Genomic DNA, 15,785 nt, shown 5'->3' on the forward strand with positions numbered 1-15,785 from the left:
TCACCTTTCCCCCCCCAATAAATTATTATTATCGTTATTACTTCCCTTGAACATAAGAATCTGCATTTCTTTTCATATTCCTAAAATCAAAGTAAAACATATATAAAGTACATAAAATGAACTTATCTAAATATTGACCATTCATCTGGGAATCTAGAACCTAGCAGGCTACCAACCTATAGTGGGAGCTCAGTACATGTCTGTGAAATGTGTTAATAAATAAATATGACTTTTGCCCCTTCAATCTACTCCTAAGTCCTAAGGCCATCCTAGTGGCATTTTCAGGATTTTTTGTAGTATTTTTAGGAAAGATTATAGATTTTCTGAGTTCAAGACAAAAACCACTCACTTTGGTTCTCCCTGAGCCAAGTTCACCCTTTGTGCTCATTGCTTGGAAGGATATGAAGCAATTGTGATCTCGTTTGTTTTTGTGCTTCCTCCCTCTGCCAAGCTCCATTTGGTGCCCTATCGTCCCACAAGTTGCCTGTTTGAATCTTTTGAATTAAGAGTTTCTAACAGACGGTCCATCTGCTCTGCTTGAATATTAAATTATCATAAGACTTTGTATGAGGAGAACTTACCCTTGTGTTTCTTACAGGACTTCCTCTCCCCTCTGCTCCGAGAAAGGCTTGGAGCATCCGTTTTTTCCGTTAACATATCCTTGGACTTAAATAGGCTGCAGTTATCAAGTCATATAATAAGCTTAGAAATCTTTGAATGGCAGGTGCTGAATGGGAGTACAAAAGTTTTATTTGTTCTCATTATCGTATAAATTGTGCTACTTATTAGGTGTAATTGAACACATGCCAGATCTTGGGCATTTTGAGGTTACTGAATCTCATAAGAAAAGAGAAAAAAAGCACACTTAAAAATTACATGTTGGAGAGATATATTTTATAATCAGGTTCATTAAGTAAATGCACATGCTATTTATTCACATGACAGATAGTATGCAGCTGACAAATCTGTAGTTTTATGTTGAATATTCATGAGTGAGCAAGCCTCAGCCAGTTTTTAAGTAGTATAACTTATGCATGTGAGTTGTATTCTTTTCCAGCGCGCTCCAAAATTTTAAGATCAATTCGCCAGTGATACATATTGTATAGTGAAATTATTAATAAAAGCTGAGTAAGGAGATTGGTTGTAGGATGACATTTAAAAAATATGCATGCTTTCCATTATTTAAGTGTGCATAAATAATCAGTTAATTTTCAGCAAAGGTGAAAGTTGGTTTACGCTTTAAATATGAATGTTTGGCCCTAACCGGTTTGGCTCAGTGGATAGAGCATCGGCCTGCGGACTGAAAGGTTCCAGGTTCGATTCCGGTCAAGGGCGTGTACCTTGGTTGCAGGCACATCCCCAGCAGGAGGTGTGCAGGAGGCAGCTGATTGATGTTTCTCTCTCATCGATGTTTCTAACTCTCTATCCCTCTTCTTTCCTCTCTGTAAAAAATCAATAAAATATATTTTTAAATATGAATATTTGTAGTACAACCATATATATTTATATTTAATGTTATTAATAGAAAGTATGTCTAATTTCTGTATTAAAATTATTCTGTGCAACTTGATACTTTAAAAGTCATGGGAATATATAAATTCTGAAGATAAAAAACCTTCCTTCTAGTCTTACAATGAAATTTAAAGGAAATATACACATCGACTTAGTAAAATTCATGTAGTTATAAGTGAACATTAAATTTTGTACATAGGGTTAACAGACTAGAATTTTAAAAGTGAACATTGAATTTTGTACATAGGGCTAACAGAAGCTTTTCCTGTCATCATTTCCACTGGTCTTTTGAAATAATTAGCTTGAGGTGATGAAGGTGTTGTAGGGCTTCCAAGCCTCTACAATGCTGAGTGTCATCCTTTTAGAGAAAAACAACACAAAATTGTGAAAACAACAGTTAGTTTAGAGTCTTAGAAGGGGGTCTAAGCCAGAGACTGATACTGAAGGTTAAGCCTCAATGGCTTCAGGGTAAATCTGTCTCCGTTATGGTGAGGAGTCAACCTGGGTAGTGTGAAGCAGTCCTTTCAAAACAAGCACACAATTTCCCTTGGCTAAACACTTGTATGAATTTTAAGTAAATGTTTTGAAAGTCTCAAAGAATTATTAAACACGTTCTATACATTTTCACTAATTAAATTGATGTTTTCCCCATCGAATGTGAAGTTCTCTTCCAAAATTGCATTTAATTGTGATGGAAGCAAGGCAGGCCCAAATTAACATCCTAAATAGGGTGCCCGAACCCATATGTCCTTAAACATAAAATAATAGCAACCCATGACATGACATATACATGCATGTGCTGAAATTAATACAGCTTCTTTTGAATAATCTGTTTGAAAGTTCTATAATGGTATATAAAAAATGAACTTTCCTCATATTTGTGTTGACCTTGATTTGGAGCCACCCTACTCACCTGCTTAATATCCCTCTATGTGAGACATCGTCTAGCGGCAGATAATTGGCTGAGAGTCTGTTTATGGGCACTCCTTTCTCAGAGTCTAATTCTGACTTGCCATTGCCACTTACCTTTTCTGTACCTTATTCTACTCTCTGAACTCAAAGGGCATGATGGTAACTTGACCCTGCATGTGCCTTATGTTAGATTGATTGAATTTAGGTGTATACTTACTCAAACACCGTGGAAAGGCAGGAGAACAGAAAACTATTGTTGCAGAATAATCTGAACACTTGGAAACTATTTTTCTTAATGAAAAATAAAAAATAAATATATATGTATTTTTCCCCCAAAGCAATATGCCAATTTCAAGGGCGAACCTACTTTGAAGGAGAAAGACATACAGTCTATTCCTCGTCTGGAGTATGTGTTCTCTATGAGTGCAAGGTAAGAAAACTTTTCACGAGTTTTTCAAAACTATTTCAGTTATACAAACACAGTTAATGTTTCCTTAAAACCTCACCCTTGTGATACCTTTAAAACATCTAAGGGAAAATTTAAGATATAAAGTAGAATTCAAAGATATTGAAATTCCCATTATTTTGCAAACATGTAAATTAATAGTTGTAAAATATTTTTACCAATATATAAAAATGCTTTTTTTGTCAAATTAAAGTTTTATGAAGTTATCTTATATTTTCTAAATTCAAATCAGCCCTTATTTTCTGTTTTGAAGAAAATGTAGCTAAAGATAGACAGCCCATTGTCACTTGAGGTTTTGACCCTTGTGAGAAATATCACTCAATCCAATTAAAAACAAAACATAAAAATTACCTAAAAAGAATTAGCTGTTGGATGGAGATGAGGCTGATATTAATCTTAATCCCTTTGGGAGGAACATCTTACAAGATTTGAAGGGGAATTCTTTTAAAATGTACTGCCTTGGCCTCTTGAAGTATGCTTCTGAAGCAAATTCAATTCTTTTTAACTCTGCTTCTTGATCTGCTCATTGAAAAACTAACTATGTTTCAGAACACTTCATATTTTCCTTTTATAAACTATAATGTTATATTTCTTGACAATAATGTATTTCAAGCCACATTCTACCTGAAGGAAACTGTCTATATATAAAGTTTCTGCTTTAGGGTTTCATTTCTATTTGAATTTTAATTTTCCTTTTTAAATGCCTCCCATACATGAGTTTTGGGGATGATTTAGTATGTATAGGTTATGTAGAAAATTAAGTTAAATGATTTACCATGCTGGCACCACCAATAAACTGCAAACATTTATGAGTTTTAAATGTTGGGAAAAGGAAAATCCTAAGAATTTTGCCAAGATAATTGAATATAAAAAAGCCAACTACATACTTCAGGCATCTTAAGTTGAAAGACTTTTGGGATAAGCAAGAGGAGACATAATGAGGCAAGACTGAGACAGATTTGATTTCTAGAATATGAAAGCTCTGCTTTCTTCATGCTCATTGTAAAGTATTCTAGCTGCTCCTTTGGTTTTGAATGGGGTCTCCTCTGATGTGGGAGCTGATGCATAAGAAGACTGTTAGCATGTATTACTGACCTGTATTTCAAGAGGCCCGGCTCTCTGTCAGCATTCCTATCCCAGTGCTGTTTTGAGTGGAATAGGTCCCACTATACACTAAGAATTGGAGGAAGATACAGTGACTCCAAATTGAGAAAATAGAATCAGAGAAAAGTCACTTTAAGGAAAGTGGAAAACGTTTGTCAGCTGGCTTCTAATGGTAAACTCTAATTTTGAAATATCAACTCTAAATTTAAAATTCTCAAGGGTGACTGAAGTTTTCTACCTAATGTGTGTGTGTGTGTGTGTATTCTTTTTATCTGACCATTGTGTTTCCTAATATTAATGATTGTGGTTTAGAAATTTACTGGGATAGTTGATTTTAAAATAGCTATAAAATGCTTTAATTTTAAATTGGTTTAGTGAGAAGTCTTTATAGACAACTCTGGGTGCTTAGTAAATATTTTATTTGCTCAAACAAAAGGCACCATTTCCAACCCTCTAATGCTGTGCTGTCCAATAGAAATATGATATGAATAACAAAGGTAATTTTTATTGGGCTAAATTTTCTATATTTAACTTCATATATCAAATATTATTTTAACATGTAATCTATATAGCACTTTTAATGAAATATTTTACATTATTTTGTCATGCTAAGTCTTCAAAATCTTGTGTAAATTTTACTGCATTTGCATTCAAGAGCTCTATGGAGCTGGCGGCTATTGATTATACAGCACAGCTAGCTATCCCAGATTATCATAAGCTTTTATAGTTCTTGACTAAATTCTGAACAGTAAGGACTTCCATTGTTTCTTTTCCCTCAGGTCCCTTGGCTTCTGTATTTACACCTCTACGTAATTGGCAGCTCTCTTATGCTTCCATTTTCTGGGCTGTCAAGTCTAATCCTTCTTTGTTCCTTTGCTGTCACTTTTGTGGCCTTGAAAATGTGTCCTGGGAGTATGGGTAACACAGAAAAACACTGTGGTTCTGAAATAATGTTATCAGAATGGATATTGCTGTCGTCAAAGGAAGACTAGCATTTGACTCCACTGTATATACATGTCCTGCCACTTTCTTTTTAAAAATATTTCTTATTGATTTCCGAGAGGAAAGGAATCTAACCGTGACCTCCTGGTTCAAAGATTGATGCTCAACCACTGAGCCACACTGGCTGGGCCTGCTACTTTCTTGATAAGAGATTATCATTTGAAGATCTTTTTCGTACATAAACCGGGAAGAGGGAGATGTTGAAATGAATACTTCTCCCATAAACGCAGTTCTTACAGAAATGATAACTAAAAATCTAGTCTGTTGAACAGCATTAAGTGTACGCCTGCAAGTTTCAACAGTTATTTTATTACTTATGTACCAATAAGCATAATATAACATTGTTAATGACCCAGTTTTTCAGAGGTTAGAGACTGACAGTATAGAAGCCAAATGTTTGCTTTGAGAGCAGGGCTGATACATTTATCAGAAAAGCATTTTGTATTTTGGTTTCTCCTTGAGAAGGATTTTATCTACTTTGATTGCTAGAACTGTAATAAGACATTGATTTATTCATCTCTTTAAGGAAGTTTTTTTTGAATACCAAATACATGTCAGGAGATATTCTAGGCATTAATTCTCAGGAGATATGAATCCGGCCATCATTCCCCTTATAGTTTTGTTGGAAGACCACCTATTGTCCTCAACAGAGACACCTGTGAGAATCTCCTTACAACAGTTTAGAAAAATTTAAAATGAGAATGTTAAAAAGCTCAGTTTTTATTTATTTATTTTTTTCAGTGAGCTGTTGATCTCATTCAAGCTGTGTCTTTGCCACATTGTCATCTGGATGTGCAAATGTGTTGTAAAACCAGCAGAATTTTTCAGGATTACCCTGAAAAATGACCATGTTTGGCATATTGTAGGCATGACGGCAGTATCCATTTTCAAGTGCTTTCCAAGTGCTGATTGTCCATTTCCAAGGCTTTCCCCTTGTGGTTTAAGATCATGAATGAGCCTGTGGCCTATGCAGCGGTTCTCAGAATGAAAATTTTAGTTTTCTATCAGAAGAGCCCTTCCAGATACTGGATCTGAAAACTTCTCAGTAAGTCCTAATTCAGAAGTTGGAAGCATTTACTTTCTGTTGTCTAACAGGAGCAGACCATGAAGCTGGTTGAGAGTTCAGGCTGTCCAGCTTTGGATTGTCCAGAGTCTCAACAGATCACCTTGTCTCATAGCTGTTGCAAGGTTTGTAAAGGTAAGACGACTTTTTTTGTAAAGAAGGTTTATGTGTATGCGTCACCCTAGGAGGCTTTTTTAACCGAGATGAAAGACACATTTTTATAAGCAAGTTATTTCTAAAGACTAGTAGTATTTCCCTAAATGCGTTCCTGATTTAGCACACAGTAGATAGTCATGAGGTAGTTATTATAGTAACTGAGTAAAATCAGAGTGCTTTCTACTCATCTGTCTCAGGCCCTGGATCTCTCAACTTCCCTCTGTGCCCTGGTCTGATGCAGCATGACACTGCTGAAGAAATTTACACAACAGTGCTGACTCATTTTATGTTTGTTTGCTTCTCTTCAGTTTGTTCTTTTAATTGACTTAGCATGATTCCCATGCTAAGATCCCTCTCTTATCATTTCCATTCTCTTCACTCATAGGCTTCTATGCCACCAAGGAGAGAGAAGCCATTAGACATGTTTTGCATTGCTTCTGTGATGAATGGCCTATGACCGATAAGTAGAAGGGATTTGGATTTTTAGTTCAATATAAGAAAACAGTGAATTTTACACTATTCAGATATGCAATGGGACACCTTAAGAGGAAGAGAGTTCCCCATTACTAATGATTCTTTTTTAAAAATATATTTTATTGGTTTTTTACAGAGAGGAAGGGATAGGGATAGAGAGTTAGAAACATCAATGAGAGAGAAACATCTATCAGCTGCCTCCCGCACACTCCCCACTGGGGATGTGCCCGCAACCAAGGTACATGCCCCTGACAGGAACCAAACCTGGGACCCTTGAGTCCGCAGGCCGATGCTCTATCCACTGAGTCAAACCAGTTAGGCCTACTAATGATTCCTACACTAGATATTCTACTGTAGATTCAAGTATTAAACTAACGAATTGATTATATGGAACTTTTTATGATTCCTACCAATTATGAAATTATATGTACCTTCCTGTATTATCTTGAAATTTTATGTTTGTGAATTCATTTCCTTCATTGGACTATGCACCTTGAGGGCAGGGCTGGGTCTTTATATTCACCTCTATATCCTTAATGCCTAAAACCTAATATGGGATACAGTTGGTGTTAATAACTCCTGAAGTTGGCACTATATAGCAAACTGCTCTCAATGAGCTATTAACACTTGATTGAATAAGGAATGGCCTTTATGCTAATGCAAAGGAAATCTTAAATAGAAAAAAGTAAAAAAGTAACATGCCATTTTGTTTCCTTTTAACCTAATCTATTAAAAATAGACATAAGATACCTCTTTCCCAATTTTTAGCAGGGTGATGCAGTTTTTTCTTTTTATTTCCTTCCTCCATTCATTCAATTATGAGTTTTAAAACCTCAGTTCTGTGAAAGGCTCTTTGGGAATTTCAAAGTTGTTTAAGACTTGGTTTGTCCTTCAAGGAGCTTTAAGAGTAGCTCTCAGCAATGAAGGGACACTACCAAAAAGGACTGTAACCAAATGGACAAGCAAGAAGGGTCATTAGAAGTTTCATCCTCCCAGCACCTAACACAGAGCATGTGTGACATTTGATATGAATCAAGAGCTCATTCCAATCACTTGATTTGGGAACTGGACAGTTATAGGAGCTATCCCAGTGCTTTTCAAGCTGAAATGTACATGCAGATAACCTATGGATGTTATTAACATGCAGATCGAGCCCAAGAATCTGCATTTGTAATAAGCTCCCGGGTGATGCTACTACTGGTCTGTGGGTCCACATTCGCGTAGTTACCTGTTGCTGCATAAAAAAGTGACCCCCAAAGCTCAGTGGCTTAAAACAAACACCCCTTTTATTATATCTCACAATATTGTGGGTCAGGACTTCAGAGAGGGGTTGGCCAGGACATTCTTCCGCTCCACGTGGTGTTCACTGGGGTCACTCAGCTGGAAGCGGGGCTGGGGCGGAAGATTCTAGATGGCCTCACTGTATGCTGGACATGTCAGTAGCGATGACAGGAAGTTTGGGCACAGCCAGAACTCTTTCCTTCCCACATGATCTCAGGACTTCTCCCTGTGGTCTCTCCAGTAGAATAGTAGTCAGACTTTTTAAACGGTGACTGTTGGCTCTTAGAGGTTAGGTCTAGAATTGAAAGAGCAGCACTTCTCCCATATTTCAGTGGTCAGAGTAGTCATAGGACAGCCCAGGTTTAAGGGGAGGCGGAACGGAGCTAGCCACGATAGGAGCGCTGAAATTGTGTGGCTACCTTTAATCCACACTGGGAGTGTGGAGGATACTAGAGAGGTAAATAGTATAAAAATTAGCCAAGTTGGGCTAGGACGAGATTTGAATAAGAACCTGAGATAGGGCCTTTAAGATTCAAGAGAAGCTCCAGTCACATCCATTTATTTTTAAAAGAGCCATGATATAAAATTAAAAAAGCAAGTTAGAAAATGAAAAACATAGCTACAAAAATTGTTATATTTAGCCCTAGCCGGTTTGACTCAGTGGATAGAGCATCAGCCTAAGGATGACCAAAGGGTCCCAGGTTCGATTCTGGTCAAGGGCATATACCTTGGTTGCAGGCTCCTCTCCTACGGGGGCCCTGGTGAAGCTCTTGCAGGAGGCAACCAATTGATGTGTTTCTCCCACATCGATGTTTCTCTCTGTCTTTCCCTCTCTCTTTCATTCTCTCTAAATATCAATGGAAAATATCCTCGGGTGAGGATTAACAAAAACAAACAAACAAACAAACAAATACTAAATAAAGGTAATTAAATGTTTAAAAAATATTATATTTAAGTTGTTTATAGTTTTAAAAGTTAATGTGTTTACACAGCACACTCAAAGCACAATGACAAAATATTCTGTGACCTATTAGTATACCCCCACCACCTGAGATTCTTATATAATAAGGTTGAAATGGAGTCTTGGTATCACCATTAAAACAAAATCTGATAAATTCTCTTAAGCAGCCAGAATTAAGAACCACTGGCTTAGATAATACTGGAACTGAAATTGGACAAGTTAGCCCTTCTTGAAACATTTAGTGCAATTTATAATAAAGGTTGCTTCTATTTCTGACTTCAAATATACAACCAACTGAATTCTCCTGGCATTCTCTGACTTTTAAACTAAAAAAAGACAAGTTCTCTGGGCTTACATTTTGAGTCAACTCCTACACTTACACGCTGTGACAAATTCATTTGTAATGAAATTGGCCTCCGGTTTCCAGGCCTCTCTGCCTAGTGCTAAAGATGCTGTGCTCACACCTGAGACACTTGTTCAGCAAGAGTTAGTCAGTATTCCCTGAGGGCAGAGCAGGAGATTAAAGTGTTGACCTTCCCACGAGGCTCTGCCAGTGACTGGAAGCCAAGCTGTGCACTGAAATGAGGCTCCAAATCTCCAGGCACCAACTCAAATCCAGCCACGGCTGTTTTCTAGGTACTGGGCAGTTGGCTATCTCCTATAGCATCATCTCAGAAGCAGTGCAGACTTGATGCGGGACTGTGACTTAATGTGATACAGTTTTCATACCTGCATTTTCCTCTTCCTCCCTGAGCAGCCCCTTTCTCTACGTGCAGCACCACCACGTGCTTTTCACTGGATACCCCACTTTAATTTGGCATTGACTTCACTGTGACATAATTACAAGTAGGAGGAACATTGATATTCAGAAGGCTGAGGGGTGTAGATTGTTCTCTCCCAACTTCTGGATAACTCACAGCTTCCCACATTATTCAATCACACCTTTCGGATTCTTATTATCTTTATGTTACCAATAGCATTTAGTTAGTTTTTTTATATCAGTTATTAGTCATTGTTTAAAACTTTAGTTTCATTCCTAAGAAATGGTATCCAGGAAATAATGGGATTGTTTGCTATTAGATTCATGTATTTCTTATACACATGAAAAGAAACCCATTGCCATTAGTACTTTTAAAAAAGGTTCATCCAACAGAGAACACACTGATGGTTGCCAGAGGGGAAGGGGGTTGAGGGACTGGGTGAAAAAAGTGGAGAGATTAAAAGTACAAATTGGTAGTTACAATATAGCCACAGGGATGTAAGGCACAGCATAGGGAATGTAGGTAAATAATACTGCAATAACTATGTATGGTGCCGGGTGGGTATTGGAAATATCAGGGGGATCACTTTCTAAAATATATGATTTTTCCAACCACAATCCTGTACTCGTGAAATGAATACAAGAATATTAAACGCACTGTAATTGAAAAATAAAATTTAAGTTAAAAAACAAACAGACGCATAACACATCATCCAGGCATATGAATCAAACTTTGGGAAAAATCAGGATTATCCATTGTCTTGCAAATAATACCTAAATAAGTTTGTATTCTTTGAGGTGCAAAAGATAGAACACCTAATCCAACTGATTTAAGCAAAAAGTGGACACGTGACCCCAGTAAGCAGCTTGAATCAGATTGCAAATCCCACCCCTTTCTCTAGATGCATCTCTCAGTCTGTCTCCTCAGAGGTGGCTTTATCTTTAGGCTCTTTGTGTTCTCAGGTAGACCCCTGACATTCTCAGGCTCACGTCATGATGATACTTAAGTAAGCAGCAGAAAAGTTCAATATGCTCATGGGTTGGACAAAAGATTCAGAATTGAGTTTCCTCTGTCTTTATTAGCCTGGACTGGATCATGTGCCCAGACCTGGAGAAATTACTGTTGCCAGGTCTGAGGAATGCCTTATCCTGTGGGGCAGCAGAGGCCATTTCCTTATGTGCACACAGGCTCTTCCAGAGTACAACTAGCTTGATTTTATTTTCTGAAAAGGATGAATAGATGCCTGAAGCCAACAAATCTTCACTTCAAAATCAGTGGATTATCTTTCTCCTGATGATTAAGTATAACCTTTGTTATGTCTACATTGTTCTTATAGTCTTTCGTATTCACCCTTCCCTTTTTATCCAGTTACACAGAAATGCATGCTAATATTTCATAAAACTACATTTAATAAAAGACACAGAACTTCATTTGAAAAGCTTGCAAAAGGAATATAAAACTTGGTATCTTTGTTGTTAAAATCCAAAGGAAGAAATGAAAGAAAGGCTAGATTGTATTATATTATTGATCCATCCATTTATAACTAATATTTGAATTTTCTTCTGTGATATGTATCTCAACAGATTTGTTTTATGGCTTATTAGTAATATCCTAATTGCTTTAATTATTAACAAATACCATACTATTATGCTTTTACATAGATGATCTCATTTGAATCTTACATTTTTGTGAGGAAGATATTATCCTAATTTTACAGATGAGAAAATCTGAAGGTTTTAGGAAGGTTAATTAACTTGCATGGCTAATTGACACAGCCAGTAAGTGGTAGAGATACAAGTAAATCCAGGTTTTCCAGCCTACCTTGTTTGGCTCAATGGATAGAGCATTGGCCTGTGGATTGAAGGGTCCTTGGTTCAATTCTGGCCAAGGGCACGTGCCCAGGTTGCAGGCTGGATCCCCAGTAGGGGGTGTACAGGAGGCAGTCAATCAATATTCTCATCATTGATATTTCTCTCTCTCCCTCTCTCTTCCTTGCTGAAATCAAGTATATAGTCAGTGAATTTATTTGTTGAGAGAATAAGTCAAAATAGCTATCTGACATTGTCTAGAGTAAATTTGAATTTTACTGATGAAATTTTCAGTTTTCAAGTCTCTGGATTAATAAAAAAAAATACACTCTCTGATAAAAACTAAAGCACTCCCTAAATAAACCCAACAGTGAAAGTAGCATCAGACATATAGTTGTTATCTTATAGTTGTCATCTTGTAGCAATTAGACACTGCATGGTGAAGCTGTGCACAATATTTGATGCTGACATGAAGGGTCTCGCCATTACTTAGGCAGAACAGGAGTGGTCTGTAATAGATTGGGTAGAATCTGAAATATGGGAGAAGAGAAAATACAGCAAAGTGAGAAATGGAAAGATAGTTTTGAAAAAATATAAAGTTACGAGAGAAAAATCTAAATATATTAGGAACTGTACCTGTTCCTAGTCCCAGCTCTCTACAAGTTATTGAAACATTGCAGTAAAAGTATGCACAGTTTAGCACTGTGTTGGAAGACAGTCTCCTAATTCTCCTTTCTAAGGAGTGGGGCAGTTTTTGTTTTGTTTCGTTTTTGTGACTTTGTTTTAATTTAGAATAAACATGAAGTGATTTCTTGGAGCCTTTCATTTTAGGTTGATGATATGCTGAACTATTGGGATAGAGAATGGAGATGATTTTTTTATTTGAAATTATTCCCCCTCGGGCATTGTAAAAAGGCAATGGAACATATTTTAAGAAATATGGTTTCAATTTAACTATTTAAAGAAGAAGGTAATAAAAAGACCGTATAAGAAAAAATTTTTCCTCTTAAAAATGGACTTTCTACTTCTAAATGTTTTAATCATGAGGATTTATATTGTGAAGAATCTTGGCAAGTGATTTCAATGCTGTGATTCACTGTATACAGTAGTCCCTCCTTATCTATGGTTTTGGATACCTGGGGTCAACAGCAGTCCAAAAATATTAAATGGGAAATTCCAAAAATAAGCAATTCATAAATTTTAAATTGCACAGCGTTCTATGTAGCATGATGAAATCTCAATCCACCCTGTTATGTCCTGCCTGGGACATGGATCAGCCCTCTGTACAGTGCGCGACCGTGCATGCACACACACACACACACACACACACACACACACACTGTACACATTACCCGCCTGTTAATCCCTTGGTAGCCGTCTTGGTTAGCAGATCAACAGGCCTGGTTTTGCTGTGCTTGTGTTCAAGTAACCCTTATTTTACTTAATAATGGCCCCAAAGAAAAAATGGACACATATGTAATCCCCTTTGTAATAAATAATAAAATTTAAAAAAGAAAAAAAAAAAAAATAATGGCCCCAAAGCCATTCACATAACTTTTATTACAGTAAATGTTATATATTATAATTGTTCTATTTTATTGTTGTTGTTAATCCCTTACTGTGCCTAATTTTTAAATTAAACTTCATCATGAGTGTGTCTATATAAGAAAAAAAACATATGAACATGCAATGTACAGGGTTTGATACTATTCCATGGATTTAGTCATCAACTGGGAGGGCTTTGAACATATCTCTCCCAGGATAACGGGGGGGGGGGACTACTGTATTTTTTGGATCATCTTTAAGGATATGTTTTAATTCTGGGTGATATTTAGAGTAGTCATTATGGATACCAACTAATCAGAATGCACAGCAACCTTTTGCTGTACCAGATATACCTGTTGGCTGTAGTATAGCTTCATCCACCCTTTTACTGAATCACTGCGTTTTATGGTAATTTGATTACAAATAAGGTGAGTCTGTTTAGAACTTCCATTTTCACGATTTGCTCAGGTAAAAGTCTTTTCTTGGCTGTAGGCAGGTGAGCTTATTCTAGTTACATGCAATATATTCTTCTAGTCTTTTATACATGAACTGAAATTGTCATTCATTAAACAGTGTATAACTAGAGAGATAACTTATGCATCAGGCGATTTGAAAATTGTTTGAATGATGTATAATTATGTAATTTCCATTAAGTATGGATTCCAGTGTTCAAGCTTTTCATTTCAGCATCTCAGATTATTTTTGAACAAGGGATTCACACAGGAAAAGGAGATCCTCATAAATTGCACATGATTGGTGTCACTGTTTATAAAATTTTCCATTTTTCTTTCTTCTCATAAAGACTCTGGAATCTGTGAAATCTTTGTAATTCATAAAAACTTTCTTCTTCTTTTGAGTGGACATATTTTGCCTGGCAGATTTTGAGAGAAAATTAGATTGAAGTGGTATAATTTTCATTTTTAAATAGGTTTTGAATTTTTTTTAAGGATACTGGCTGGCTGTTTCATTTCTTAAATACACAGTGTACCCATTTCATCTGACTTGAATTTTATTACCCATAGTTACTAATAATGTTCCACCACCAGTTCTCAGATCACTTTCTCACTGTATTATCTCCTGTGTTGTATATCTACATTTTGGACTCTAAGAATCTTTGTTGCAGGTAATGGAGGACTGTTATTAGAATATTAGGGACTAGGTAGCATTTACAAAGACTGAAACAGACATAGATTAACTTGAAATAGGAATTAATTGAGTTGACACAGAAAGAAAAAGTTTTTAGTACACATAGCATGTGGTTCTGTAAACACTGGATAAAGATAATTACTTTAAAAATCATGTGGGGAAAGATTGCTTCTAAATCAAAAGGAATTATGAAGTAGACGGGGTTTATTGGCTTTGTCATGGTTCATTTACCTCCATAAGTTCCTTTTTTCTTGTAGGTTATGACTTTTGTTCTGAAAGGCATAACTGCATGGAGAATTCTGTCTGCAGAAATCTGAATGACAGGGCCGTCTGCAGCTGTCGGGATGGTTTTAGGGCCCTTCGAGAGGACAACGCCTACTGTGAAGGTAATCCTGGTGTCGATTTGTAGCTCAGATGGATAAGTTTCCTAAGATTACTGCATGCCAAATTTATTAATTTCCCAGGTTGCCAAGTTGATGGGCCCATTAAAAGTGGTGAATTTAATTTGAAGCATATTAATCAGCTAAAAGTAATTTATCTTTCAAATTAACGTTTTTCAGCTATCTGCTATATGTCAGACTAATAAGTTAATATGGCTGGTTTCTTTAATGAGAACAATACTCCCACTGTGAAATTCCCTTCTTTTTTTCTTCATAATTAGACGTTCAGGTAGTTCACATATTGACACATGATAACTGTGGCTTGCTGTTAGAATTGTAGGCAGATTTTTCCAGACAATGTTGTGTAACAAAGGCAATCAATTAACCAGAAGATAAAGTGTCCACTGCTATTTCTGTTTGCTAACGTAAGTAATCTCAGTAGTTGTACTGATGCTTTGTGGTATTTAGTAAATAGCTCCAATGGAATAAATGGTTCCCTAGTTATTTTTAAAAATCTCAACTAATACCCAAGGTAGTTTATTCTCTCATGGAAACAATCCAAATACAGTGAGGAAGTCCTTGGCATTCATAAATACTGTGGCTTTAACTATTCATGAGCTATCTAGAAGTGCATGAGATGGAGTAATTTATGATTTGCCTGAGGCACAGATGTGAATCATTCTCATTAACTGTGTGTCTCGCCAGTGGGTCTTGAAAGGAAGAACGCTCATACAGTGGGTTTGGGCCTTTGGAGTGTTCTAGACTTGCCCTTTCCAAATGTCAAAAATGTGCCATTGGTCCTTAGAGATGGAAAACTCCAAAGTACAAACATTTCACCTTTGCTTAGCTACACAGTGATTTATTGGCTGTTGGGAAACCAATTTCTATTGTTTCCTTTAGCTTTCAATAGATTTTTTTTCTTGCCTTAAAAGTCAGTGTTTATTTGTTAAATTGACATTTTTCTCCAAAGTATTCCTTTAAATCAGTGATGGCGAACCTTTTGAGCTCAGAGTGTCAGCATTTTGAAAAACCCTCACTTAAATCTGGTGCCATGTCACATATAGAATTTTTTTGATATTTGCAACCATAGTAAAACAAAGACTTATATTTTTGATATTTATTTTATATATTTCAATGCCATTTAACAAAGAAAAATCAACCAAAAAAATGAGTTCGCGTGTCACCTCTGACAGGCGTGTCACAGGCTCGCCCCC

The 15,785-nt window shown here is 36.4% G+C and overlaps 1 protein-coding gene across 1 annotated transcript in view; it reads left to right on the forward strand.

Annotated features, from left to right (window-relative positions):
* Positions 1-15,785, forward strand: part of NELL2 (neural EGFL like 2) — a 359,055-nt gene that overhangs the window by 164,512 nt on the left and 178,758 nt on the right. The window contains 3 exon segments of the mRNA XM_006755529.2: positions 2,763-2,854; positions 6,092-6,194; positions 14,449-14,577. Of these exon segments, the coding sequence (XP_006755592.1) occupies positions 2,763-2,854; positions 6,092-6,194; positions 14,449-14,577 (324 nt within the window).

The sequence above is a fragment of the Myotis davidii genome, unplaced genomic scaffold, assembly GCF_000327345.1.
Source record: "Myotis davidii unplaced genomic scaffold, ASM32734v1 scaffold290, whole genome shotgun sequence".
Taxonomy (NCBI): Eukaryota; Metazoa; Chordata; class Mammalia; order Chiroptera; family Vespertilionidae; genus Myotis; species Myotis davidii.